A 27,272-nucleotide genomic window follows, 5' to 3' on the forward strand; every position below is an offset into this window, starting at 1 on the left:
GTTTTGAAAAGAGATCTTAGAAGACCGATATTCAAGGCACTGTGACTATCTGTACTTTTGAAAAGACAGTTCTGGCCCTCCTATGCATGAGGTCAGTAGGCAAGTGAAAATCTAAACACGGTCATCTCCAGTGAAGCAGTAATTAAATGCTTCATTTTGCCTTTCTATTTGATAAAAACTGTTCACTTAACCATATGCAGATGGAAAGTGACTCATATACAAATCTGCTGTGGTCTTCCCAATGTTTTTCACACTTAGTAATGGCCCTTGGGAAACTTCTAGAAGAAAACACTCTTATAAAGGATACTGACCAGCTGTGCTCTGTCTCCAGAGAACAGAAAAGGGAAGTGAATCTATAACCTAATAGAAGCAAGTGTAGAGTCATTCCAGATCCTAGCAGTTCATCCCTGATCTTTGAGGTTATGAGAAAGCCCACTGTTTTATTAACAACACAGTTACAGATTGATTTCTTGCCTAAGTTTATAATTATTAGTTAATGACTGGGCATTTCGAGGCCATTTGACACCGTAGATTTAAGAGCCCAGAATACTGGCTGAAGGCGGGTAACTGTGGGGAAAGCACCATATAGGTGTGTTGAAAGCCTATCTAAAGTCTATCCCATCTCATTCAATTGTGTGTCTCTTCAACTGTAGTGATATAATAATTTCAAATGACTTTGAGTTACATTATTTCACTTTTGTTCCACATAACAACCCAAATGACTCATAAGGTTTGATATTGATTTTGCACCTAATCATATGTGTTAATTTTTTTTCTGAGAACAAGGTCTGATCTGAATGTAAAAATTTAGGCCAGGGGCTGAAATATAAGTTTTGTTTTATTAAATTTATGTATCCTTTTTTAGTTTCTTCCAATGTTTGTGAAATTATAGAAAATTTAGAAGAATGACAATTTTAACTTATGTGATCTCTTTTTTACAAGACTTTCACATTCTATAATTTCAATAGTTTTGTAAGACTTTTATAGTAGAATTCTAGACCCTAAATCTCACATCAAATGTTTTATTATGGCATTATAATGCTTTTTAGTTTTTAGATGATCTTACAATGAAACTGACTTTCTCTTGGTGTGCAGTTCTATGAATTTTAACATATATGTAGATTCACATAACCACCGCCACAATCAGGACACAGAACAACTTCAAGGTACTCCTTCGTGCTACGTCTTCATAGTCACACCCGCCCACAACCGAAATCCCTGGCAACCACTGATGTATTCTTCGTCGCTATAGTTTTGTCTTTTCAAGAATGCCACATAAATGGAATCATATAGTATGCCGTCTTTGGAGACTGGTTTCTTTCACTCAGTTGAATGTCTTTGAGATTCACCCAAGTCATAACAGGGTTGATAGTTCTTTCTGTTTATTGGCGAATACTGTTCAAGTGTATGGATGTGCCACGGTTTGTCTACTTACCGATTGAAGGACATTTGAATTGTTTCAAGTTTGTTGGCATTTGTGAATGGAATTGTAACAAACATTGTTTTTTTTGTTTTGTTTTAAGTAAGCTCCATGCCCAGCGTGGGGCTCGAACTCACAACCCCAAGACCAAGAGTCACATACTCTCCTGACTGAGCCAGCCAGGTGCCCCAGCAACGTTCTTTCACAGATTTTGGGATTTTTTGGTATCTTTTACTAAAGTGGAATATACAGAACATAAGATGTACCATTTTAACCATTTTTAGGTGAACAGTTCTGTGGCACTAAGCTATGTTCACAATGTTGTGCAACCATCATCACTATCTCTTTCCAGAACTTTTCCATCATCCCCAACAGAAACTCTGTACCCATTAAACAATAACTCCCTAGGCCCTCTCCGCAAAGCCCCTGAAAACCTCTGTTCTACTTTGTGGCTTTGTGAATATGCCTATTCTAGGTGCCTCACTGAAGTGGAATCATAAGATACATGTCCTTTCGTGCCTGCCTTTCACGTAGCAGAGTGTCTTCAGGGTTCATTCATATTGTAGCATGTCTCAAAATTGCATTCCTTTCTGAAGCTAATACTCCGTTGTATGGAGAGACCACCGTCATCTGTTGATGGACATTTGAGTTGTGTCTACCTTCTGGCTATTGTGAGTAATGCTGCCAGGAACATGCGTGTACCCATATCTGAGTCTTTGGTTTCAGTTCTTTTGGATATATACCTAGAGGCGAAATTGCTGCATCCTATGATAATTTATGTTTAACTTTTTGAGGAACCACCAAACTGTTTTCCACAGCAGCCAAACCATTTTGCATTTCCACTAGCAGGTGCAAAAGCTTCTGATTACTCTGCGATCTCACCAGTATTTGTTATTTTCCATGTGTTGGTCCGTTTTTAATTATAGGCATCCTCCTGGGTGTGCAGTGGTGGTTTTTGCTTGCATTTCCCTGATGACTAATGATGTTAAGCATCTTTTCATGTGCTTATTGGCCATTTGTGGATCTTTGGAAAAATGGCTAATCGAGTCCTTTACCCATTTTTGAATTAGGTTGTTGGTGTGTTTTGTTGTTGCCTTGTAGAAGTTTTTTCAAAAACGTATTATGGATATTAACTCCTTATCAGATCATGATTTGCAAATATTTTCTTCCATTCTCTGGGTTGTCATTTCACTCTCTTGGTGGTGTCTTTTGATGTACAGAACTTTTAAATATAATGAAGTCAAATTTCTTTTTTTCTTCTATTGCCTCTGCTTTTGATATCATATCCAATAAATCATTGCCAAATCCAGTGTCATGAAGTTTTCTCTTAACGTTTTCTTCTAAGAGTTTTATACTTTTAGCTCTTATGTTGAGGTCTTTAATCCTTATTGAGTTAATTTTTATGTGTGGTCTAAGGTTAGGCTCCAACTTCATTCTTTTGCATGTGGATATCCAGTTTTCCCAGCATAATTTGTTGGAAAAACTGCCCTTTCCCCACTGAGTGGTCTCAGCACTTTCACTGAAAGTCAGTTGACCATGTATGTGAAGGTGACTTCTGGGCTCGTTGGCTTTCACGTCTGTCCTCACTCCAGTATCACACTGTTTTAATGTACAGTAGATTTACAGTAAGTTTTGAAATCAGAAAGTGAGTCCTCCAGCTTTGTTCTTTTTCAACATTGACTTGGCTATCCAGGGTTCCTTGAGAGATTCCAAGGGTTTTAAGATGGATTTTTCTATTTCTGCCGAAAATCTCATTGGGATTTTGATAGGGAATGCATCGAATCTACAGAATGCTTTGGGTAATGTTGTGATCTCAACAATATTAAGTCTTCCAGTCCACGAACATACATGGAAATGTCTTCCCACTTATTTATGCCTGCTTTGCTTTCTTTCAACAATGTTTTGTAGTTGTCATTATAAGTCATTGGTTAAATTTATTCCCAAATACTTCATTCTTTTTGATGTTGTTGTAAATGATATCGTTTCTTGATTTCCTTTTCTCAGATGGTTCAGTTAGTGTATAGAAATGCAACTGAGGGGCGCCTGGGTGGCGCAGTTGTTAAGCGTCTGCCTATGGCTCAGGGAGTGATCCTAGTGTTCTGGGTTCAAGCCCCGCATCAGGCTCCTTGGCCGGGAGCCTGCTTCTTCCTCTCCCACTCCCTCTGCTTGTGTTCCCTCTCTCGCTGGCTGTCCTCTCTCCGTCAAATAAATAAATTCTTTAAAAAAAAAAAAGAAATGCAACTGAATTTTGGGTGTGATTTTTGTATCCTGCAACTTTGCCGAATTTGTTTGTTATTTTTTTTGCATGGAATCTTTACAGTTTTCTACATATAAGACCATGTTGACAACAGATTATTTTGCTTATTCTTTTCCAATTGGGCTGCCTTTTTTTTTTCTTGCCTAATTGCTGTATATAGCTAGAACTTCCAATACTTTGTTGAATAGAAATTGCAAAAGTGGGCCACCTTGTCTTGTTCCTGATCTTGAAGGCCTTTTACAGATTCTGTATGGGCATAAGTTTTCATTTCTCTAGAGCAGTGTTTCTCTACTGGGGATGATTTAGCCCCATAAGGGACATTCGGCAATGTCTAGAGACCTTTTTGGTTGACACAACCTGGCACAGGGGGTTGTGGTGCTGGCATTTTAGCAGGAAGAGTTCAGGGATGATGCTACGCATCCTACGGTGGATAGCACAACTCCCCACAACAGAGAATTATCTGACCCCAAAAGTCAATAATGCCGCTGTTGAAAAATCCTCCTCTAGGGTAAATACCCAGAAGTGAGATGGCTGGGTTATCAACTGTGTTTAACTGGGTCATCAGTTGTATGTTTAACTTCACAAGATACTGCCAAAACCTTTTCCATAATGGCTGTACCATTTTGCACACTCATCAACTCTTTATGAGAGTTTTAGTTGCTCCGCTGGAGCATACTTGGTCCTGTGGTTTTTTGTTTTTGTATTTTCTTTCTTTTTTTTTTTAATGATTTTATATTATATTATGTTAGTCACCATACAGTACATCCCCGGTTTCCGATGTAAGGCTCGATGATTCATTAGTTGTGTATAACACCCAGTGCACCATGCAATACGTGCCCTCCTTACTACCCATCACCGGTCTATCCCATTCCCCCACCCCCCTCCCCTCTGAGGCCCTCAGTTTGTTTCTCAGAGTCCATAGTCTCTCATGTTTCATTCCCCCTTCTGATTACCCCCCCTTTCTTTATCCCTTTCTTCCCCTACCGATCGTCCTAGTTCTTATGTTCCATAGATGAGAGCAATCATATGATAATTGTCTTTCTCTGCTTGACTTATTTCACTTAGCATTATCTCCTCCAGTGCCATCCATGTTGTAGCAAATGTTGAGAACTCGTTCTTTCTGATAGCTGAGTAATATTCCATTGTATATATGGACCACAACTTCTTAATCCAGTCATCTGTTGAAGGGCATCTCGGCTCCTTCCACGATTTAGCTATTGTGGACATTGCTGCTATGAACATTGGGGTGCATACGGCCCTTCTCTTCACTACGTCTGTATCTTTGGGGTAAACACCCAGTAGTGCAATGGCTGGATCATAGGGTAGCTCAATTTTTAACTTTTTAAGGGACCTCCACACTGTTTTCCAGAGTGGCTGTACCAACTTGCATTCCCACCAACAATGTAGGAGGGATCCCCTTTCTCCACATCCTCTCCAACAATTGTTGTTTCTTGCCTTGTCTATTTTTGCCATTCTAACTGGCGTAAGGTGGTATCTCAGTGTGGTTTTGATTTGAATTTCCTTGATGGCTAATGATTTTGAACATTTTTTCATGTGTCTGTTAGCCATTTGTATCTCTTCATTGGAAAAGTGTCTGTTCATATCTTCTGCCCATTTTTTGATTTGTTTATATGTTTCTCGTGTATTGAGTTTGAGAAGTTCTTTGTAGAACTTGGATACCAGTCCTTTATCTGTAGTATCATTTGCAAATATATTCTCCCATTCCGTGGGCTGCCTCTTAGTTTTTCTGACTGTTTCCTTGGCTGTGCAGAAACTTTTAATCTTGATGAAGTCCCATAAATTCATTTTATCTTTTGTTTCTCTTGCCTTTGGGGATGTGTCATGAAAAAAGTTGATTTGGCCGATGTCGTAGAGGTTGCTGCCTATGTTCTCCTCTAGGATTTTGATGGATTCCTGTCTCACATCGAGGTCTTTCATCCATTTGGAGTTTATTTTGGTGTATGGTGTGAGAGAGTGGTCAAGTTTCATTCTCTTGCATGTAGCTGTCCAATTTTCCCAGCACCATTTAGTGAAGAGACTGTCTTTTTCCCACCGGATGTTTTTTCCTGCTTTATCAAATATTAGTTGCCCAAAGAGCCGAGGGTCCATTTCTGGGCTCTCTATTCTGTTCCCTTGGTCTATGTGTCTGTTTTTGTGCCAGTACCATGCTGTCTTTGTGATCACAGCTTTGTAGTACAGCTCGAAATCCGGCATTGTGATGCCCCCAGCTTTGTTTTTCCTTTTCAACAGTTCCTTGGCGATTCAGGGCCTTTTTTGGTTCCATACAATTTTAAGGACTATTTGTTCCAGTTCTTTGAAAAATGTCATTGGTATTTTGATCGGGATAGCATTGAAAGTGTAGATTGCTCTGGGTAGCATGGACATTTTAACTATGTTAATTCTTCCGATCCATGAGCATGGAATATTTTTCCATCTTTTTGTGTCTTCTTCAATGTCTTTCAAGAACGATTTATAGTTTCTAGAATATAGGTCCTTTACGTCTCTGGTTAAGTTAATTCCAAGGTAACGTATGGTTTTTGGTGCTATTGTAAATGGGATGGATTCCCTAATTTCTCTTTCTTCGGTCTCGTTATTCGTGTATAGAAATGCAACTGATTTCTGAGCATTGATTTTGTATCCCGCCACGTTACTGAATTGCTCTATAACTTCCAATAGTTTGGGAGTGGATTCTTCTGGGTTTTCCATATAGAGTATCATGTCATCTGCGAAGAGAGACATTTTGACTTCTTCTTTGCCGATTTGGATACCTTTGATCCCTTTTTGTTGTCTGATTGCTTTTGCAAGGACTTCTAGTACTATGTTGAATAATAGTGGTGAGAGTGGGCATCCTTGTCATGTTCGTGATCTTAAGGGAAAGGCTTCCAGCTTTTCCCCATTGAGAATAATATTTGCAGTAGGCTTTTCATAGATGGCTTTTATGAGCTTGAGAAATGTACCCTCTATTCCTACACTCTGAAGGGTTTTAATCAGGAAAGGATGCTGTATTTTGTCAAATGCTTTTTCGGCATCGATTGAGAGGATCATATGGTTCCTGAGTCTTTTCTTGTTGATATGATGTATCATGCTGATTGATTTGCGAATATTGAACCACGCTTGCATCCCAGGTATGAATTCCACTTGATCGTGATGGATAATCCTTTTAATGTACTGTTGGATTCTATTAGCAAGTATCTTGTTGAGGATTTTGGCGTCCATATTCATTAGGGAGATCGGTCTGTAATTCTCCTTTTTGAGGGGGTCTTTGCCTGGTTTGGGGATCAAGGTAATATTGGCCTCATAGAATGAGTTTGGTAGCTTTCCTTCTGTTTCTATTTTTTGAAATAGCTTTAGGAGAATAGGTATTATTTCTTCTTTGAATGTTTGGTAGAATTCCCCAGAAAACCGTCCGGGCCTGGAGTTTTGTTATTTGGAAGGTTGTTTATCACTGACTCAATTTCTTCATAATTAATTAGCCTGTTTAAGAAATCAATTTCTTCCGGTTTCAATCTTGGTAGTTTATAGGTTTCCAGGAAGGATTCCATCTCTTCCAGATTGCTTAGTTTATTGGCATATAGCTGTTGATAAAAATTTCTAATAATCCTTCCAATATCAATGGTGTGTGTCGTGACCTCTCCTTTTTCATTCGTAATTTTAATAATCTGGGTCCTTTCTCTTTTCTTTTGGATAAGTCTTGCCAGTGGTCTGTCAATTTTATTGATTCTCTCAAAGAACCAGCTTCTAGTCCTGTTGATCTGCTCTACTATACTTCTGGTTTCTGCTTGATTGATTTCAGCTCTAATTTTGGTCAACTGCTTCCTCGTGCGTGGATGAGGCCTGTCCCTCTGTTGCTGTTCCAGCTTCTTGAGGTGAGAATATAAAAACTGCATTTTAGATTTTTCTATTCTTTTGAGTGAGGCTTGGATGGCTATGTATTTCCCCCTTAGGACTGCCTTTGCAGTATTCCATAGGTTTGGGACTGTTGTATTTTCATTCTCATTGGTCTCCATAAATTGTTTAATTTGATTTTTGATTTCCTGGTTTATCGAGTCATTCCTGAGCAGGATGGTTCTTAGTCTCCAAGTGTTTGAGTTTCTTCCAAATTTTTCCTTGTGGTTGAGTTCCAATTTCAGAGCGTTGTGGTCTGAGAATATGCAGGGGATAATTTCAATCTTTTGGTATCGGTTGAGACCTGTTTTGTGTCCCAGAACATGGTCTATTCTTGAGAATGTTCCATGGGCATTAGAATAGAATGAGTATTCTTTGGTTCTGGGGTGTAGTGTTCTATATATATCTATGAGGTCCAATTCGTCGAGTATGGCATTCAAAGCCTTTGATTCTTTGCTTAGTTTTTGCCAGGGTGTTCTGTCTATTTCTGATAGTGGAGTGTTGAAGTCCCCTACTATTAATGTATTTTTATTTATATGTCTCTTTATTCTGGTTAAGAGTTGGCTTGTGTATCTTGCTGTGCCCCTGTTGGGGGCATATATATTTATAATTGTCATATCCAGTTGTTGAATACTTCCTTTAAGAATAATATAGTGCCCTTCTGCATCTCTAACTATAGTCTGTAGTTTAAAATCCAATTTATCTGATATGAGAATTGCTACCCCAGCTTTCTTTTGAGGTCCATTTGCGTGAAAGATGGTACTCCATCCCCTTACTCTCAGTCTGAATGCATCTTTGGGTTTGAAATGAGTCTCTTGTAGACAGCAAATGGATGGGTCATTTTTTTTTATCCAATCTGCAACCCTGTGGCACTTTATGGGATGGTTCAAACCATTTACATTAAGACTGATTACTGAGAGATATGATTTTAATGATGCCATGTTGCCAGTAAAGTCTTTGTTTGTATTGGCTGTGACTTTCTGTTCTGTATCACTCTTGGGGCCTTTTTACTTTTATAGAACCCCCCGTAATATCTCCTGTAGGGCTGGTTTCGTGGTTACGAAATTGGTTAGTGACTGGCAATTCTGAAATGTCTTTATTTCTCCATCAATTCTGAATGACAGTCTTGCTGGATAAAGGATCCTTGGCTGCATGTTTTTCTCTGAAAGAGCTTTAAAGATGCTCCCCCAACCCTTTCTCTCATTCCAGGTCTGTGTAGACAGGTCTGACGTAATTCTGATGCCTTTGCCTTGGTACGTGAGAAATTTCTTTGCCCTGGCCGCTTTCAATACTGTATCCTTGGATCTAATATTTGCGAAATGCACTATGACGTGACGTGGCGTAGGTTTGTCATGGTTGAGCTTGGGAGGGGTCCTCTCTGCCTCTTGGACACGAATGTTTGTTTCCCTTGCTAGACTAGGGAAGTTTTCAGCTACAATTTGTTCAAATATCTCTTCTAGACCTCTGTTTTTCTCCACCCCCTCGGGGATGCCGATGATTCTAACATTGGATCGTTTCATTGAGTCAGTAATCTCCCGTAACCTACATTCGTGGGCGTGGATTTTTTTAAGACCAGCTTCTATTTTCGTTTTTTCCTCTATTAACCCATCCTCCAATTCACTAACCCGTTCCTCTGCTTCTGTGACCCTGGCCGTCAGAGCCTCTAGTTTTGCCTGCATTTGGCTCATAGAATTTTTAATTTCTGTCAGATTTGCTCTCATTTCTGTCCTTAGGGATTCTATATTCTCAGTAACCTTTTCATTAATAGTTTTTTCAATTCTACTCATCATTTTGACCATCGTTACTCTGAATTCCATTTCTGATACTTTGGTTACATCCATATCCATTATTTCTGTGGCAGAGGCCACAGACTCACTGTCTTTTCTTTGCTGGGAGGGGGGGCTTCTCCTTCTTGTCATTCTGGTGAGGAGAGGCTGCGGGGCTGTCCAGAGCCCAAATTATTGACTGGGTCCCAGGCCGTGCCCCTTGTTTTATAGGGATCTTAGGGATGTGGGCTTCTTCTTTAAAGATTTTATTTATTTATTTATGTGGCAGCCAACCAGCGAGAGAGGGAACAGAAGCAGGGGAGTGGGAGAGGAAGAAGCAGGCTCCCAGCGGAGGAGCCCGATGAGGGACTCCTTTCCGGAACACCGGGATCACGCCCTGAGCCGAAGGCAGGCGCTCAATGACTGCGCCACCCAGGCGCCCGGGTTGTGGGCTTCTTGATTTTTCAGCCTGCCTTCTGTGTTCTGGGGGAGGGGCCTGCCGCGCCGATACTCAGGCAACCCTGTTTGGGTAGAGTCATCGTGTCCCCTGCGAGGGGGGATGGGGATGGGCACTCCCTGAGCTGGTATTTCCAGGCTTTTGTTCTCTGGCAGCTTTCCCTGGCGGTTTGCTGTGCCTCTTCTGAGAGTCAGAGCAGCAGCGGCCGAATTTCAGCCTCTGTCACAGAACAGAGGGATTGCGGCCCGTTCTCTACTAATGTCCTGGCCACTTTAACTCTGTTACTGTTGGTGCTGCTCAACCCTGCAGCGTCCCGGGATGTGCGCCCCACACCCGGCGTCCAGCCCTCACTTCGAGGGCCGGCGCATCTCTGTCCTTTGTGTTTCTAACGCCGCCAGCCGCCAGCCGCCCCGCGCGCGCTCCGGAAGCTCCCGGTCTCAGTCTGGATCCAGTGAGCGCACCGGGATTCCGGTGTTCCGCGAGATGCCTGGTGGCGCGCGCACCCGGCTCACGGTCTCAGTCTGCTGTTTTGCGGGTGCCAACCGCGAGCCCGCCCGCTCCCCCGTGCAAGTGGCTACCGCTTCCCGGCGCCCGAACGCGGCGGCTCCCTCCCCCTTCCGTTTATCTTCCGATATCTGTGCACAGTTTCATGGCTCCCCGCTTCGTACCTCAATACTCAGCGCTGGAGATGTTCATTTGTAGAGATCCAGATGCATCTTCCTGCGTCTCAGGCTGGTTCCGTGGTTGTTTAGGCTGGTCTGGTACCTATCCAGCTCGACTCGGGGGACCGGCTGAAAACGGTGTCTCCTACTCCTCCGCCATCTTAACTCCTCTGTTTTTGTATTTTCTTTAATTTGGACATTCTAATATGTAGGTAGTGGTATGTCATTGGAGTCTTAACATGTATTTCCCTAATGGCAAATGATGTCAGACTTATTTCTGTGTGCATGTTTGGCATTTATGTATCTTCTTTGATGGAGTCGCTATCTGTTGGATCCTCTTGCCTGAGTTTTAATTGGGTTTTTTGTCTGCTTACATTGGGTTTTGAGAGCTCTTTACATATTCTGTGTACAGGTCATCTGATATGTGACTTGCAAAAATTTTCTTTTTAGTCTGGAGCTTGCCTTTTCATTTTCTTCTGTCTTTTGCAGAGCAAAGGGTTTAAATTTGATTAAGCCAAATTTATTTGTTTTTATTTTTATTCCAGTGTAGTTAACATCCCGCATTATATTAGTTTCAGGTATATAATATAGTGAGTCAGCACTTTCATACAGCACCCATGGCTCATGAGGACAAATGCCCTCCTTCATCCCCATCATCTATTTAACCCTTCACCCCCCACCTCCCCTCTGGTAACCACCGGTGTGTTGTCTATAGTTAAGAGTCTGTTTCTTGTTTTGCCTCTCTTTTTTTTTTCCTTTGCTCATTTGTCTTGTTTCTCAAATTCCACATATGAGTGAAATTATATGCTGTTTGTCTTTCTCTGATAGACTTATTTCACTTAGCATTATACTCTCTAGCTCCATCCATGATGTTGTTTTTTTCATGGCCAAATAATATTCCTGTGTGTGTGTGTGTGTGTGTGTGTGTGTGTGTGTATGTGTATACACACCACATCTTCTTTATCCATTCGTCAGTCAGTGGACACTTGGGCTACTTCCATAATTTGGCTGTTGTTGATAATGCTGCTATCAATGTTGGGGTGCATGTATCCCTTTGAATTAGTGTTTTTGTATTTTCTGGGGAGATACCCAGTCATGCAATTACTGGGTCATAGAGTAGCTCTATGTTTAATTTTTTGAGGAACCTCCATACTGTTTTCCACAGTGGCTGCATCAGTTTTCATTCCCAACAACAGTGCAAGAGGCTTCCTTCTTCTCCATATCCTCGTCAACACCTGTTGTTTCTTGCAGGTTTGTTTTTTTGTTTTGTTTTTGTTTTTGTTTTAGTAATCTCTACACCCAATGTGGGGCTTGAATTTACAACCCTGAAATCAAGAGTCGCATGCTCTACTGACTGAGGCAGCCAGGAGTCCCTATCTTGTGTTTTTGATTTTAGCCATTCTGACAGGTGTGAGATGTTATCTCATTGTAGCTTTGATTTGCATTTCCCTGATGATCAGTGATGTTGAGCATCTTTTCATGTGTCTGTTGGCCATCTGAATGTCTTCTTTGGAGAAACATCTGTTATGTCTTCTGCCTGTTTTTAATTGGATTATTTGTTTTTTGGGTGTTGAGTTGTGTAAGAAGTTGTTCATGTATTTTGCAAATACCTTCTCCCATTCTGTAGGTTGCCTTTTAACTTTGTTGATTGTTTCCTTCCCTGTGCAGAAGCTTTTCATTTTGATGAAGTCCCAATAGTTTATTTTTGTTTTTATTTCCCTTGCCTCAGGAGACATAACTAGGGAAATGTTGCCACGGCCAGTGGCAGAGACATTACTGCCTGTTGATTAAGCCCAGTTTATTGACTTTTTTCTTTTTTATATATATTGACTTTTTTCATTGACGGATTGTTATCATGTCGAAGAATTATTTGCCTAACCCTACTGGGTCACTGGGATTTTCTTATGTTTTCTTCTAAAAGTATCATGTTTTTAGGTTTTTCTGGAAGGTCTGGAATCCATTTTGAGTTACTTTTTATATAAGGTATGAGATGCTGTTGAGAATGATTTTTTAACATACAGATGTCCAAAATGTTCCAGTTTATCATTTATTGACAGGACAATCTTTTCTTCATTGAATTGCCTTTGCACTTTTGTAAAACATCATTTGAGCATATTTTTGTAGTCTTTATATTCTGATCCATGGATCTATGTGTTTATCATTTTGTCTATACTGTAGTCTGGATTACTGAAGCTTTATAGTAGTAAATCTTAAAATGGGAAGCATATTTTCTCCAATGTCATTCTTGTTTAAAAAATGTTTTTTGTTATTCTGCCCTCTTTGTCTTTCCATATAAATTTTGGAATAAGCTTGTCATTATCTAACAAAATATCCTGATGTGATTTTGATTGGAATTACTATGCTGAATCTTCTAATTCATGAATATGGTGTGCCTCCATTTATTCAGATTTTCTTTACTTCTTTCCTCAGAATTTTGTAATTTAAACATATAGATGTTATGTTTTATTAGATTTCTACCTGTGTATTTCACTTTTTGGAGCTATTGTAAATGGCATTTTTGTAATTTCAGGCTTTCAATTGTCTACTGGCAGTATATACAAATATTATTTTTTGTGTGTTGGCCTTGTATCCTGTGACCTTGCTAATTTCCCTTATTAAATACGGGAGATTTATTTTCTTTTGATTCCGTGCGGTTTTCTGTTTACATGATCATCTCATCTGTAAATACAGTGTTGTATTCCTTCCTTTTCAATACTGTATGCTCCTTCATTCTTTTACTTGCTTTATCACCAGCCTGACACTCTTAGTACAATGTTGAATACATGTGGTGAGATGAATCTCTTTGTCTCCGTTTCAGAGGGAAATCATTCAGTCTTTCACTTTGAGTATGGTGTTAGCTGTGGGTATTTTATAGATGTTCTTTATCAGGGTAAGGAAGTTCCCTTCTCGTCTTAGTTTTCTGAGAGGTTGTTTTGGTTGTTTGTTTGTTTGTTTGTTTTATCATGAATGGATGCTGGATTTTATCAAATGCTTTTCTGTATTCATTGATATGATCATTTAGTTTTCTTCTTTAGACTGTAAATATCGTGGACTACACTGGTTTATTTTTAAATATCGAATCAGTCTTTTATTCACCGAATAAATCCCATTTGGTCATGGTGTAGTATTCTTTTTAGGTATTGCTGGATTTAATTTGCTAGCATTTTGTTGAGGGTTCTCTATCCACAGTCATGATGGATACTGATCTGCAGGTTTTTCACAGTGTCTTTGCCTTGTTATCAAGGTAATGTTGGGATCCTTGGGAAGTGTTCTCTCCTCTTCTGTTTTCTGGAACAGATTGTGTAGAATTAGTGTTATTTATTCTTTAAGTGTTTTGGTTAATTTATCAGTGAAACCATGTGGGTGACTTCAATTTTATTTAATAGTTGCAGGACCATTACCATGATCTATGTAATCTTGGGTGAATTGTAGTTATTTGCCAGAACCTTTATAGTTGTACCTTTCACAGTTAGGTCTACAATGCACCTGGAATTAACTTCTGTGTATGATTTAAGGTAGGAGTCAAGTTTCATTTTCCCTTGATATGTTTCTCTAATTGATCTGTCACCATTTATTTAAAATTACTATAATTTGCCATTATTCTGCAGTGCCGTCTTTGCCATAAATCAAATATCCATGTGTGTATGGGTCTTTTTATGGGCTCTCAAATCTGTTCCATTGGTCTACATGTCTATCTTTGGACAATACCCCACTATGCTAGTTACTGTAGCTTGATAAGTCTCAATAACAAGGACAATAAGTCCCGCTTCGCTTATCTTCCTCAGGTTTCTTTGGCTATTTTTGGTCCTTTCTATTCCCATTTTAGAAGCAATTCATCAGATTCTACCAAAAATGAAATATTGTTCTTTCCAGGGAGGGTGGTCAAAATTATTTAATCCAACATTAGAAGTAGAACTACATTGGGGCGCCCCGCTGGCTCAGTTGGTAGAGCATGCAGCTCTTGATCTCAGGGTTGTGAGTTTGAAACACACGTAAGGAGTAACGATTACTTAAAAATACAATCTTAAAAAAAGGAACTGGAACTACATTTGTTCTGTTTTTTTTTAATTTGATGGGGCACTTCAGTAGGCAAACTACCATGAAAACCACATACCACCACACAAAGTATCTTAAAATGATAGAGAATATATTTTAAAAAAACAAAACTCACTGACAAGAAAGGAAGGGGAATCTCTGGGACCAAAAATGTCAAGGAATTACAAATCCTGAGAATTGATAAGAATCACAAACACTAGAATCAAATACAGAAGTAACCCATTATTGGAAATAATTGGATTTTGAATATAAAATAATTATGTTTGATAATATTTAAAGAAATAAGATGAGTTGAAAGTTGGACTAACTAGATACTATTAAAAAATTACCAGGGGCTCCTAGGTGGCTCAGTCATTGGGCTTCTGCCTTCGGCTCAGGTCCTGATCCTGGTGTCCTGGGATCAAGCCCCATGTTGGGCTCCCTGCTAAGCAGGGGAGGGGGGCTGGCCTCTCCCTCTCCCGCTCCTCCTACTTGTGTTCCCTCTCTCGCTGTCTCTCTCTCTGTCAAATAAATAAATAAAATTTTTTAAAAAATGACCAGGCAGATTAGAAAAGACCATTTAGAACTTCTAGAAATAAAAATTGGGATGAAATTAGAAACTCAATGGGGGCACCTGGGTGGCTCAGTCTGTTAAGCATCTGCCTTCGGCTCAGGTTATGATTTCAGGGTTCTGGGATCTAGTCCCACATCCGGCTCCCTGCTCATGCTCTCTGTCTCTCAAATAAAGAAATAAAAATCTCAAAAAAAAAAATTAGAAACTCATTGGATGGGTTGAGCAGATTAAACCCAAAGAGGGATTTAGTGAACTGGAAGATAATTGTGAGGAAGTTACTAGTAAATCAGGACAAGGAGATAAAAGCGTAGAGAAATTTGAGACATGGAAGATAGTATGAGAAGGTCAAACATTTGTCTAGTCAGAGTTCTAGAAGGAGATAATAAAAAAGATAGAGAAACAATGTGTTAAGGGATAATGGCAGAGTTTCTCACAATTCGTGAAAGATACCAGTCCTCAGACAGTTCGAAGACTCACGAGCAATTTAGTGTAGTCAGATGTTAGTGGTAGAATGTAAATGGTGGGGATATGGGTGTTCACAGTATATTTTCTTCAGTTTGACTGATTGTTAGAAAATTTTCATAATAACAAATTGAAAAAATAAATCCCACGAAAGGAAAGTGAATAAAGGCAAGAACAGAAATGAACAAAGTAACAAAATTAGAGAGGATCAACGCTTACCTAATTGGCTCTTTAAAGACTAAAATTGGGGCTCATGACCTGAACCGAAGGCAGGTGGACAATTGGCTCAGTCCTGGGATTGAGCCCCGCATCGGGCTCCCTGCTCTGCGGGGAGCCTGCTTCTCCCTCTGCTGTTCCCCCCGCTTGTGCTCTCTCTGTCAAATAAATAAAATCTTTTTAAAAAAATAAAGAGAAAATTGAACATAACTAATCAAGAAAAGCAATGGATACAAATAAACAATATTAAAACTGTAAAGGAGGTAGTAATTGCAAATACACCAGAGATTGATGATGTAAGAGAATATTATGAACTTCATGCCAGCGAATTTGACAACTTTGGTGAAAATAGGCAAATTATCAGAAAATATCCAAAAACACATTCAAGTAGAAATAGAAAACCTGAATGATTATATAACCACTAGAGAAACTGAATCAGTAGGGAAATTGTACCACAAAGGATCATGAGGCCCAAAGAACTATACAGACACTTTCTACCAAAAGGAAGAGATGATTACAGTCTTATTATGTAAATGCCTCCAGGGAATGGAAAAAAGGAAATATTACCCACCTTATATTATAAGGCTAAAATACGTTGATACCAAAACAAATAGCGACAACATAAGTACAAAATTATAGACCAATTTTACTCATTGACACAGGTTAAAATATCCTAAAGGAGAAAATGTCCAACCAAATTTTGTACACAAATGTTCATAGCAGGGAGCCTGATGTAGCCGGATCCCAGGACCCCAGGATCATGACCTGAGCCAAAGGCAGACGAGACGCTTAACTGACTGAGCCACCCAGGTGCCCCAGCAGCACTCTTTTAATAGCCAAAAAGTGAAAATAGCCCAAATGCTCATCAGCTGTTGACTTGGTAAATAAAATGTGGGATAGCCACCCAATGGAATGCTATGCAGCCATGCAGTGAAACACTGGTGAACCTTGAAAACAGTATGCTGAGTGAAAGAAGCCAGTCATCTCAAAAGACCACATACTGTATGACTGCGTTTGTATGGAATGTCTAGAATAGCAAGTCTGTAGAGACAGAAAGTAGATTGGTGGTGGTGGCCTAGAGCCTGGGGAGATGGTGAGACTGGGGGTGTCAGCTAAGGGGTGCAGGATTTCTTTTTGGGGTGATGAAAAATGTTCTAAAATTAGTTGAGACAATGATTGCATATGGGCATCTGCAAAGCATCACTGTATTGTCCGCTTTAAATGGGAGAATTGTATGGTCTGGAATTCCAGCTCGATAAAGTTGTTAGAAAAGAAGCCCTAAAGAAGATTTTAGCAAAATAAGTCCAGCATTATGAAAAGCTGAGAGTATACACAAACAAGTTGAATTTATCTCAGGTATACAAAGTGGGTTTAACATTTCAGAATCTGCTCCTGGACAATCTCCATAAAGACGGCAGATTGACCGCAGGCTTCTATTTTCCCTCCATCCCAAAATAGCCTCTGAAATGTCAGTAAAGGGATTTGTTAAAGGCATAAACGCATACGGGTGCAGAGAACTGAAGAAGATAATAGCAGTGACATTGGAAACTGGAAAGCAGATGGATGTGTGGTAAATGACTTATCAGACCCAAGAAAGTTAAATTCTAAATACACTGGGGGTGGAGGGGAGACAGAATCTACTACAGAATACCCAAAAGGTTCAGGAATTGTCCATGGCACATAGTTCTGGAAGTAGGGCTGAAGGGAAAGGAAAAGAAGGAGTGGTGGTCCAAAGTCTGCATAAGCAGCAGGTAAATCTCAAAATGCCCCTCCCTCACTGCATGGAGGTAGACCACTATGACTCCCCATCTCTACAGAAAAGTTGAAGTGTAGTCTCTAGAGAGAGTAAACCAAGGGTTCTCTGCACTGGCGGGGGGAGACATTAGACCCATTTGACCAAGAATACTGTACTAAACATGAAATGATTAGGTAAATATGCCTCATGGATACGAGAACCATTCCTGAACCTGTTCTCTAGCCCTTCTTTTTCCACAGTGTTGACAATCCGACCTTTCCAATTGAGTTCTGGAGATTGGAAGATTGTTCTGTGGGCTATTTGAGCAGCCCGAGGAAGACCTAGGTCTTAACATTGAGGGTTACCCAAGAAAACCATCCAGCAGGGTCACCCTGCAGTGAACCCCACAGTTAACAAGCACCACCAATGTACTCAAGGCTTCAGTCAACTTTTGGGTCTTTGACTCTTAAATATGAGCAGGCAGCCAGTGATTTCATCAGACCTTTCAGGAAAGCTCTGGAATGAAGTGTAGAGACCAAAACACATCAGAGGAAACAAAACTATGTCAGAAGGGGAAGCGGTTTTAAAATCTATTACTACCTTTTTGTAAAGTTTTCATTTTAGTTTCAGTTAGTTAACATGCAGTGTTATATTAGTTTCGGAGTAGAATCTGGTGAGTCAGGCTTCCACGCAACACCCTGCACTCCTCGCAACAAATGCACTCCTGAATATTTTCTGAAAGATGAGCTATGGCAACTATAAATTACAAGAAGCTATGAAGTCAGTCTAGCACATTAACATATTAAAGGAGAAAATGATGTGATTATCTCATTAGATGCAGAACAAGTATTTGATAGAACTCAACATCTATTCACATATGGAAACTTAATATGTGACTAGAGGTTGCATCACGGAAGAAAGGGTGGCTAGCCATGTGGGGTAAAAGCAACAAAACAGGAATGGATTGTATCCCTATTTTACCACCATAGGTTAAAATCAGCTCAGGCTGGACTAAAACGTGACGGGCAAAACTTCATAATTTTAGGACAAAATACGGGGCAACAAGTTATGACCTCAGCATCGGAAGGATCCCTTAAAATACAAAAACAAGCCACTCAGGAAAATATTACCTTAAAAGTGGGAACTTGTCTTCATTTAGAAAATACCATAAAAAGAAAGAAAGAACAACTGTAGATTGTGATAGGCCATTTGTAACACACATCACCAATAAATGATTGCTCTCCAGGATATATGAGGAAGTACTGAGGAAAATCAGAAAAATGCAGGCACTTCCATATAAAAACCAGCAAAACAAAAACAAACCTGAACAGACAACTCACAGAAGAGAAAAAAATAGATGGCCCTTAAACATATGAAAAGGTGGCCAATTAATTATAAGGGCATAGAAGACCAAACCACAGTAAGATACCATTTTCCCCAAATGATGTGGGGAAAACATGAAAAACTCGGATATTACCAAGTGTTGGCCAGGATGAAGAGCGATAAGAGGTCATATACACTCCTGGTAAGTGTGTAAGTTGGTGTAACCACAGCCTGTTCAGAAATAGTTTGGTGATAGTAAAGTTGAAGATGCACACACCCTGTAAGCCAGAAGTTCTGGTCCCGGGCTCACACCCTTGCAGCTCTTCCACCAGCACACGCGTGCTCACGGCAGCATTGCTTGGAAGTAACTGGGAAGGCCAGTGCATGAGTGGGGCGAGTGTGAAGTATGTAATCTGGAGCAACAAGGGAAGTCACCAAAAATACATGGAAAAGGCTTCTGCTGATAAAAGTTCAAAACAGGCAAAACTCAAGTATGTGATTTAAGGGTACTTCCACACTGTCAAAACCGTATTTAAAAAGACTGGTAAATGCAAAAGTTCACTATAGTGCTTAGTCTCTTGTGAGGAGAGGAGGTCGGAGGAGGGGAGCAGGTGCTTCTCAAGCTGAGTGGTGAGTCCACGCGTGTGTGTCGCACACGTTACACTGTTCGCATTGTATAAAGTGTCTTGGAATGCATTTGGGGGGCCTTTACTAGAACTTTAATAAATGTGATCGAACTTTTGGGGATTTAGTCTCTAAGGTATCCTGGGCCTGTCATATCCTTAAAACAGTTTCTTCTTGAGGGAGATTTTGGTCACCTGTTTCCAGGGTGAATAGAGGGATAGCTCTGTGTGAAAGCCAAACTGGCTGTACTGTATTTCACACGCCAGCTCTCCCTCAGATGTGGGGGCTGCTCCGCGCAGGTCTCGTCAGACCGCTCTGTTGTGATCTGATGGCAGATGCTCAAGTGGAGACACGACTCACCCTCCTTCCCTTGGGCAGCCCAGCCAGCTATCCTTAACCTGAGTCCTGTGATGTTGGTTTCTAGAATCACAGAACAGCCAACTCCCTAAGCAGTGGTGCGCTGACATGGACAAAGAAATTCAGCCTGGATTATTTAGCTCTGGACTTCAATTCAGCATCACCAGCCCCTATACAGCAGGTAGGAAGTATCTTGTGTCTGAGAATTCCCAGGAGATTCCTTTTCTGTTTAGATTTTCCTGATGATTCAACAGTGCATGTTCTCTTTGGAAGGTCTTAAATATACAGATGTGTATAGGTGTAGGAGGGGTCTGCCGAGGGAAGAAGGAATGGTGTAGTTTGGGTAGACTCTGGGGAGTGGTGACAAGAGCCCTCCATTGCAATTGGAGCCCCTCAGTAAAGGGCCTCAAATGCCGGGTTGAGCAGTTTTGACTTCTTTAGATAGTATTCTCATCTGTAAAGTGGGGATCAGAAATAATAACATTTACATCAAGGCCTGTCGTGAGGATGAAACGAGTTAATACATGTCAGCCACCCTAGCCAGTCACCCACTACACAGTGTAAGCCGCGGAAGGAAGGAATGGTAAGTAGTGCAAAACAGCTAAATATTTTTGAGCAAGGGATGGTCGTAATCTAAAATGTGCCTAACAATGTATATTGTTTGATGAGAAAAAGCAACTTAGCTGAACAGGAGATACAGTATGAATCCATTTTGTGTGTGTGCAGGAAGAAAATCTGAAGATTTCCCTTTCCTTTTGCCAAATGAACTCCCACTTCTCCTTTACCTTTAATTTCATTCCCAAAACCTGAACTGATATTCCAGAAAAACTGGTCAGAAGGGGGAGACCAACAAGTACAAAAGAGTGCCTCAGTCAGTTTTGGTAGGCTCTGCGGTCAAGACAGACAACCCCCAAATCTTAGTGGCTTGCGACAGCAGAGGCCTTCTCTGTTGTTGCTCATGGAACATTTGGCTGCAGGCCAGGTCATCTGCCACCGGGGCCCAGGAGAAGCAGCCCCCAGCCGAGGTACACTGGTCTCGTGGCCGAATCACGTGCTGGGTCTTTTCCCTTTCAGATTGGCATGTGTCACTTCCACTCACGTTATATCGGTGAGAGCAGATCAAATGGCTAGAGAGCAGTTGAAGGGAGCCCAGGAAAAGAGAGATTTAAACATATACCCAAAGTGTAAGGCTTCTGCAGAGAACGACCCAGGAGGAAGGGGTAGCAAATATTTAATGACGCTGTAATCTACCCCTAAAGGGCTGATATTTTCCTGATTTTTTTAATTCAATGTAATGAAAACCTTTTTGTTCTCCCGCTTCAGAAACTTCTCCTTTCAGAAGAGCAAAGGGTCGACTATGTGCAGGTGGATGAGCAGAAGACGCAAGCCCTCCAGAGCACAAGGCAGGAGTGGACGGATGAGAGGCAATCAAAAGTGTGAGACACGTGCTTGGGCCGTGTGTGGGGCAGGGAAGCTTGGGGCTCGCTCTCAGTTTTTTTTGCCAGAATTGCACCAATGGTCAATGCAGGTCCAGAGAGAATCTGTAATTTCTGTGGGCTTGGCAAGAACCTTTGGGAGAAAGGATTTATTTGTACACACTGAATGGAGAGGAGAAGGAAGTCGTCTCCTAGCCCCCACCCTCACCCTCACCCTCACCCGTCTCGGTGGTGACCTTCCCCAGCCACGCTTGCCCAGAGCCTCTGGGATGCTTGGAGTTGGCTCCACAGACATAAGAGCCAGCGATGGAGGATTCTACAGCCCTGGACTGTAATGTAGAAAACTCCATTCACTTAGGCAGCGTAGGAACAATAAAAACAAGACTTGGGAGAATATTTTCCCTAGGGTTTCGTTAAGAATCTCTCCAGCAGAGCATTTGGAGTGTAGATGAGAACCAGTATTGCTGCACCAGACAGAATCATTTGACTCTAATGCTTGAAAATTCTGACCTCTCTTCTGTGCTTCCTGGATCACAAATTATACTGGCAGAGAGGCTCCTGGAGACCATTTTGTCCCAGCCCCTGAAGACACGGTTGAGGGGATCAAACCTGAGATGGTGGCAGAATCTGCATTCCTTACTTGAAGACTCACAACAGACAAATAATTTCTACCCCCAGAGAAAGACAATTCAAGTGACAGGGGCAGTCAGTCCTGGACTCTGTTATGAGCACAAAAGATGACACTGGCTGGGTGGGTCTTCCATTCCTGCTGGCCTTTCTCAGCATGTTTTCACATGCATCATCTCATCTCTTTCCTAAAAAACCTCAGAAGCGAGGCTTGGCAGAGATCATTGCTCCCACTTGAAAGAAAACGGAGAACTAGAAGAAGGAACACTGCCTAAGGTCACTTACAGAGCCAAGACCCAGAGCGAGGCCTAGAATAGAGTTGGCCAGGCTGCCCGTCACAGGCTCATTCCACCATCTTACACTGCCTTTGAGGGTTTTGATTCATCTATCACTTTGGTCAACCTTGGAGACATGAGGAACACGTGCAGACACGAGATGAGTCGTCATCTCCTTTCCCTTTCATAGGATTTTGAGCAGGTGCTTTCTTACTTGAAAGGTATGCATGTCAAGCCAGGTTTTCTTTGTGTGGTGTTCAAATGGGAAACTCTAACATAATCAGTAGTTACCATTAGAAATACCTCTTGACGATCACTGTGAAATCCGTTCTTGGATCGTGTGGTGCCCTTGCAATGTGTTTCCCGTGAGCTGGCTAATGCTGAGAGAAGAATTTTTTGTCACATCGGGAAGGCACGAATCGTCCCTGGCTGTCCTATGCTGGACCCAAGCTTTTGAGTGATAGATAGTTGTGACCAGAAAACAAAAACAACACAACAAAACAGAAAACAATGAGTTCCATTCTCAAATTTCCTGGTGAGTTTTTCCCTTCTGCTTTAGTGATAGCTAAGTCCTGAGCAAACAGTCCCACTTTGTCGTAAGGCCATCATGTCACCCTTTCCGTGATGGGGCCCAGGGGACCCAGATGAAAGTCCCAGTTGGGCACAGGGTTTTATTGAATGGCCCTTCTTGATTCTTCTGAGCACCTGCAGCCAGAAGACAAATCTGAACAACTGGGAATTAAGCAGATATTGGTTTGTCATTCTGACCGGCTTTGTATCTTATAGGAGGACGGATTGACTAGGCAGGCAGGTGGATGACAGGGCCAGTTGGGGTGATTATAGGCATTGCTGTAGGGTTTTCAGGTTTCAGGCTGCCCCAAAGGTAAGTAAATGTCAGTCTTGGCTTTTCAGACTATTAAAGACATACTTGTGATGTTCAAAGCAGCAGGACCTGGTGACCTCATTTTCTTCCTGGAAGAAAGTGGGGGGAAATTGTTGAATGCTTTAAATGATGTAAGAGTCCTTAATGAGCCTGGATGGAGAAATGAGAGTGCTCCCTGCACCCCGCAGCCAGCTCCATGTCACAACACACAGGCCAGAGCCTGTAAGGAGCTGCCTTCTTCCCTATGTGACTTGCAAAGAGTCATAGAGGCTCAGGCAAGAATCCAGGGCTGTCAGTTCTCATAGATGGTAACTGCCTTGTGTGTGTGTGGGGGGGGCACCTGTGTTCAGATTCTTGATTATCTGACAGAGGCTGGTGCAGAAAAGTTACATGCCTGAGTGCCAAGAACCACACCAGACTGAAGATAGATCAGAAAAGAAAATACAGCTGAAATCATGTCAGTAGTGAAATGGCATCCAACTGACCACACCCGAAACCTCTTTCTACAAAATATGTCCTGGAAGTAGTGACCGCATGGAGCAACACACCACTTGGGTAGCGTGACCTGTTCGGAAGCATTTAATTAGGCATTTTTTTTAAAAAGGTGACTTCACCCTCCTTTTCAGGGTGTGTGTGATTATGTCCCGCTTTGATAAGACTGCTAATGGATGGTTACCCAAAAGCATAAGGATTGAGGGATACAAACTACAGGTAATTTTGAGCTGACAGCAACGTATGCTCCTGCGAAAGGCGCCATAAGTCAGAATGATGCCGGCCAAATCTTGCTTTCCTGTGGAGATAACACATATGTAATGGGGCTATGAATCTGACCAGGGCTGAGGTTTGCAGTTTTTTTCAAAATGGAAATGATCCCAGATAGCATTGTGAGTCACGTGCACACGGCATGTGTGTGCGCTGCACCGGGTACACCTTCCCAGAAGCTAGCAGGACAATGCAGCCATTGATCCCACATTGTTTTCTGTAGTTCCATTTTACTTTATTTTCTTCCATCTCATTTCATTAGGAAATTCCTCCAGATCAGGGGTTGTGCAGTGCAGAAGGGTTTCAAGCCTGCAAGTCCCTAAGGCCACAAGCCCGGGAACCTTGGGAGTTAAGTTTTCCTGGGGGAGGGATGATCTCAAAGGCACAGAATCATGCTGTGGAAGGCCATGTCCAGGCCACTTCACTGGAGCAAGTCTAGGCTGAACTATGGCCTTTAGATCTGAGTCAAGACAGAAGGCTCCCCTCAGGCCTGACTTTCTCCTCTCAAGGCCTTCTCGGTCCCTGTTAATACCATCCTTGTACCCATAATTGATGTTTAAAAATTCATTATGTCCTTTACTGTTTCATTTCTGGCATTAATAAAAGTCTTATAAGGGGGAATCACACTCAAGTTTTCTCTTGTTTAAAGTAAAGACATTCAATATAAATGCAGAACACATTTTGAAAGTTGAGTATGTGAACGTAGACCCCATTGCCATTTTCAAGTACAGCAAACTTAACCTAGCTCACAGGGAATCACCCATATCCATGTAATTTTGCTACAGTTGAGTACTGCTTCTGCCCAGCCAAACCACATCTTGACATCTCTTCATCAGAAACTAACTTCGATAATTGGCAAAGTCAGTGACCCTCCCTGATAACACATATAACAAGATCTTCATCATTACTGACCTTAAAAAGCAACAGCCCCAGCCTGCCTCTCCCCAGCAGAAGTCTCTTATGCCACTAGCCTCTCTCCAGCGCTGAGGCTCCCAACTGCTCTGGGTGCTGGGACAGCGGCATTTCTGAGCCAGGAAGCAAGGCAGGGACAAGCAGAGTAGCAGCTGCTTAGGTTTGGGGCAACAGGCCAAAGGCAGAGAGTGGAGAAAAAGCCACATGAAATTACTTGCCCCTGAGAAGTATGATGCTGACCTCATGAATGCTTTTTCCCAGCACACCCCAGCCCGAGGCCCTGACCCAAAGAAGAGGAGGTTGGCCCACAGGGCTGACCTGGAAAGTGGGAGCCAAGAAGCCTAACCTAAAGGGTATTTTAACTCCAGACCCCTTATGCTCTGGCCCCTTTACCAGACACCTCCCTAAGTTTCTGGCTTCCTAATTCTCCCATATTTCTCTTGATCTTAAATTGTATTTATTGTTATAATTTCCCTACCTTGATTATGCCATTTGGTTTAGAAATTTAGTTTTTATTTTCTGCACCTGAGGGAGTGTGGCTTTGGTGCAGGCTAGACCAGGGGGCCTAAGGGGAGAGAAAACAAAGCTGAGATGCAGACCTTCCCGCACAACAGACACAGCACTTCACTTATGATACAGCAGACACTGGAGCCTCAGGGACACGAGGGCCTTTCCAATCAAGAGTGCCCGGTCGTGGGGCGCCTGGGTAGCGCAGTCGTTAAGCGTCTGCCTTCGGCTCAGGGCGTGATCCCGGCGTTCTGGGATCGAGCCCCACATCAGGCTCCTCTGCTATGAGCCTGCTTCTTCCTCTCCTACTCCCCCTGCTTGTGTTCCCTCTCTCGCTGGCTGTCTCTCTGTCACATAAATAGATAAAATCTTTTAAAAAAAGAAGAAACTACAGGGCAACTTTGTATCATCTTGGGTGTGGAAGAGCTTCGGAAGCAAGGCACGAAGGACACGAAGGTAATACTTCTTTCCCTTGAGAATTTCCTTCAATTCAACACGTATTTGGCGGCCGCCCGCTGCGGAACAGGCGCTCTTGTCGGTACTTGCGATACGTAACCGTGTGACGGATGCCTCCCCCCGGGAGCTCACGTTTCGGCAGGATGTGTCGGGCCCTGTTGGTGTCCTGCCCCAGTCCTCCAGGACCCTTTCACTCTCAGAGGAGACCGCGGGCGATTCCGGGGCTGCCTTCCCCGTAAGAGCGGAGAGCGGGAAGCGCCTCAGAATGGCCTCTCCTGCTCACCCCTCTGAGGTCTCTGCTCCTTTCCCTCATGTTAGGACAAAGTCTGAGTAGCAGTTAGACTCCCCAGAGTTCCCCAGTGGGATCTGGCAGAATTCTCCCACCTCCCTTGCACTCTTCTGGTGTCGCTTTCCAGCTATCCGCGTCCCAGGCTTCCGCGAACCCAACTGGAGTTCACTGCATTCTTGAAACACAGTCACATGGTTTGCAGATATAGCTCGCATCCCACTTGATCCTCCAGAATCTCGCCGCTCCACATGAAGAGACGGAGTCCACACCCCGGCCCTAGAAGCTGGGCAGGACACGGCAGGGACTCTTAGCAAACAGAGCACAGCACAGGAGGCGCTAGGGTGCCTGAGGCGGGGCCACACAACGTGGTCCAGCTCCTGCTTGGTGCTGTCTGGGGATATGCACCCTGGGAACCCAGCCATCATGCTAGGAGGAAGCATGCACCCCATGGGAAGGAACGGAGGCCGTTGGCCCTCAGACTGTGTGACAGGCCTCTTGGAAGCAGATTCCTGCAGCCCTACCCTGAGCCGCCACAGCCGCCTTCGCAGGGAGCGGACATGCGCCTGCCCCCACCCCACCCCCCCGCCCCCGGGTACTGCCCCAGCAGGAGATGCGTGTGCCAAGTAAGTGGTTGGCGTAAGTCACTAAGTTTGGGTGTGGCTTGTTATGTAACAGTAGTCAGTTACTAGAAAACCAATGCAAGCCAAGTGAGAGAGGATTTGGAAACGAACTTGTACGTTCTACTGTACTTTAGAAGGCAGCGAATGGCATGGAAAGAGCAGTGGGAAAGCGATTGCCTGTGTGTGGGTCTGTGGGGTTCCCGCTGCATGAGTAAGTAGCGTGACAATATGAGCACTGAGGAGACTTGAAGGAGATAAGGGAATGAGCCAGAGCACTCAAGGCAGGGAGAACAGACCACAGCACCCTAATTCAGAAAGCTGAGAATGTTGAAGCCACAGCCAGGAAGCTTTCTTGGTCAATGTTAAGACCTTTGCTTATGTTCTGGGTGAGAATGGAGTCAGTAAAGGAAATTGAGCAGTGGAGACGCATGCTCTGACTTCATATTTTGAAAGCAAGGATCGCTGTAGCTTCTCTGTTGAGAATAGAGTATAAGAGGGTTAAGGCTAGAATCAGGGAGAGTAGGTGGCAGATTACTGCCCTCACACAACCTCCTAAAGATAGTAGCTTGGGCCGGGGGGCATCAATACAAGGGGTAAGATGTCCTAAACAGGATAGAAACAACCTGCTGAAGGATTGGACAAATGCCAGGAGATGAAGAGGAGTCAAGAATGATTCTGGGGGTTTTCATCTAAGCAACTTGAAGAATGAGGTCAACATCCCAAACAAAAGTT

General features: G+C 42.4%; 1 protein-coding gene across 2 annotated transcripts in view; it reads left to right on the plus strand.

Annotated features, from left to right (window-relative positions):
- Positions 1-24,382, plus strand: part of GAB3 (GRB2 associated binding protein 3) — an 83,600-nt gene extending 59,218 nt beyond the window's left edge. For both annotated transcript variants that reach the window (XM_087859488.1, XM_045788958.2), the window contains exons 9-10: positions 19,841-19,954; positions 21,097-24,382. In XM_087859488.1, the coding sequence (XP_087715614.1) occupies positions 19,841-19,954; positions 21,097-21,213 (231 nt within the window). In that variant the 3' untranslated portion in view covers positions 21,214-24,382. The remainder of the gene's footprint in view (positions 1-19,840; positions 19,955-21,096) is intronic.
- The last annotated feature ends 2,890 nt before the right edge of the window (positions 24,383-27,272 follow it).

This window comes from Ursus americanus, chromosome X (genome assembly GCF_024610735.1).
Source record: "Ursus americanus isolate L20-20 chromosome X, mUrsAme1.1.p, whole genome shotgun sequence".
NCBI classification, from domain to species: Eukaryota; Metazoa; Chordata; class Mammalia; order Carnivora; family Ursidae; genus Ursus; species Ursus americanus.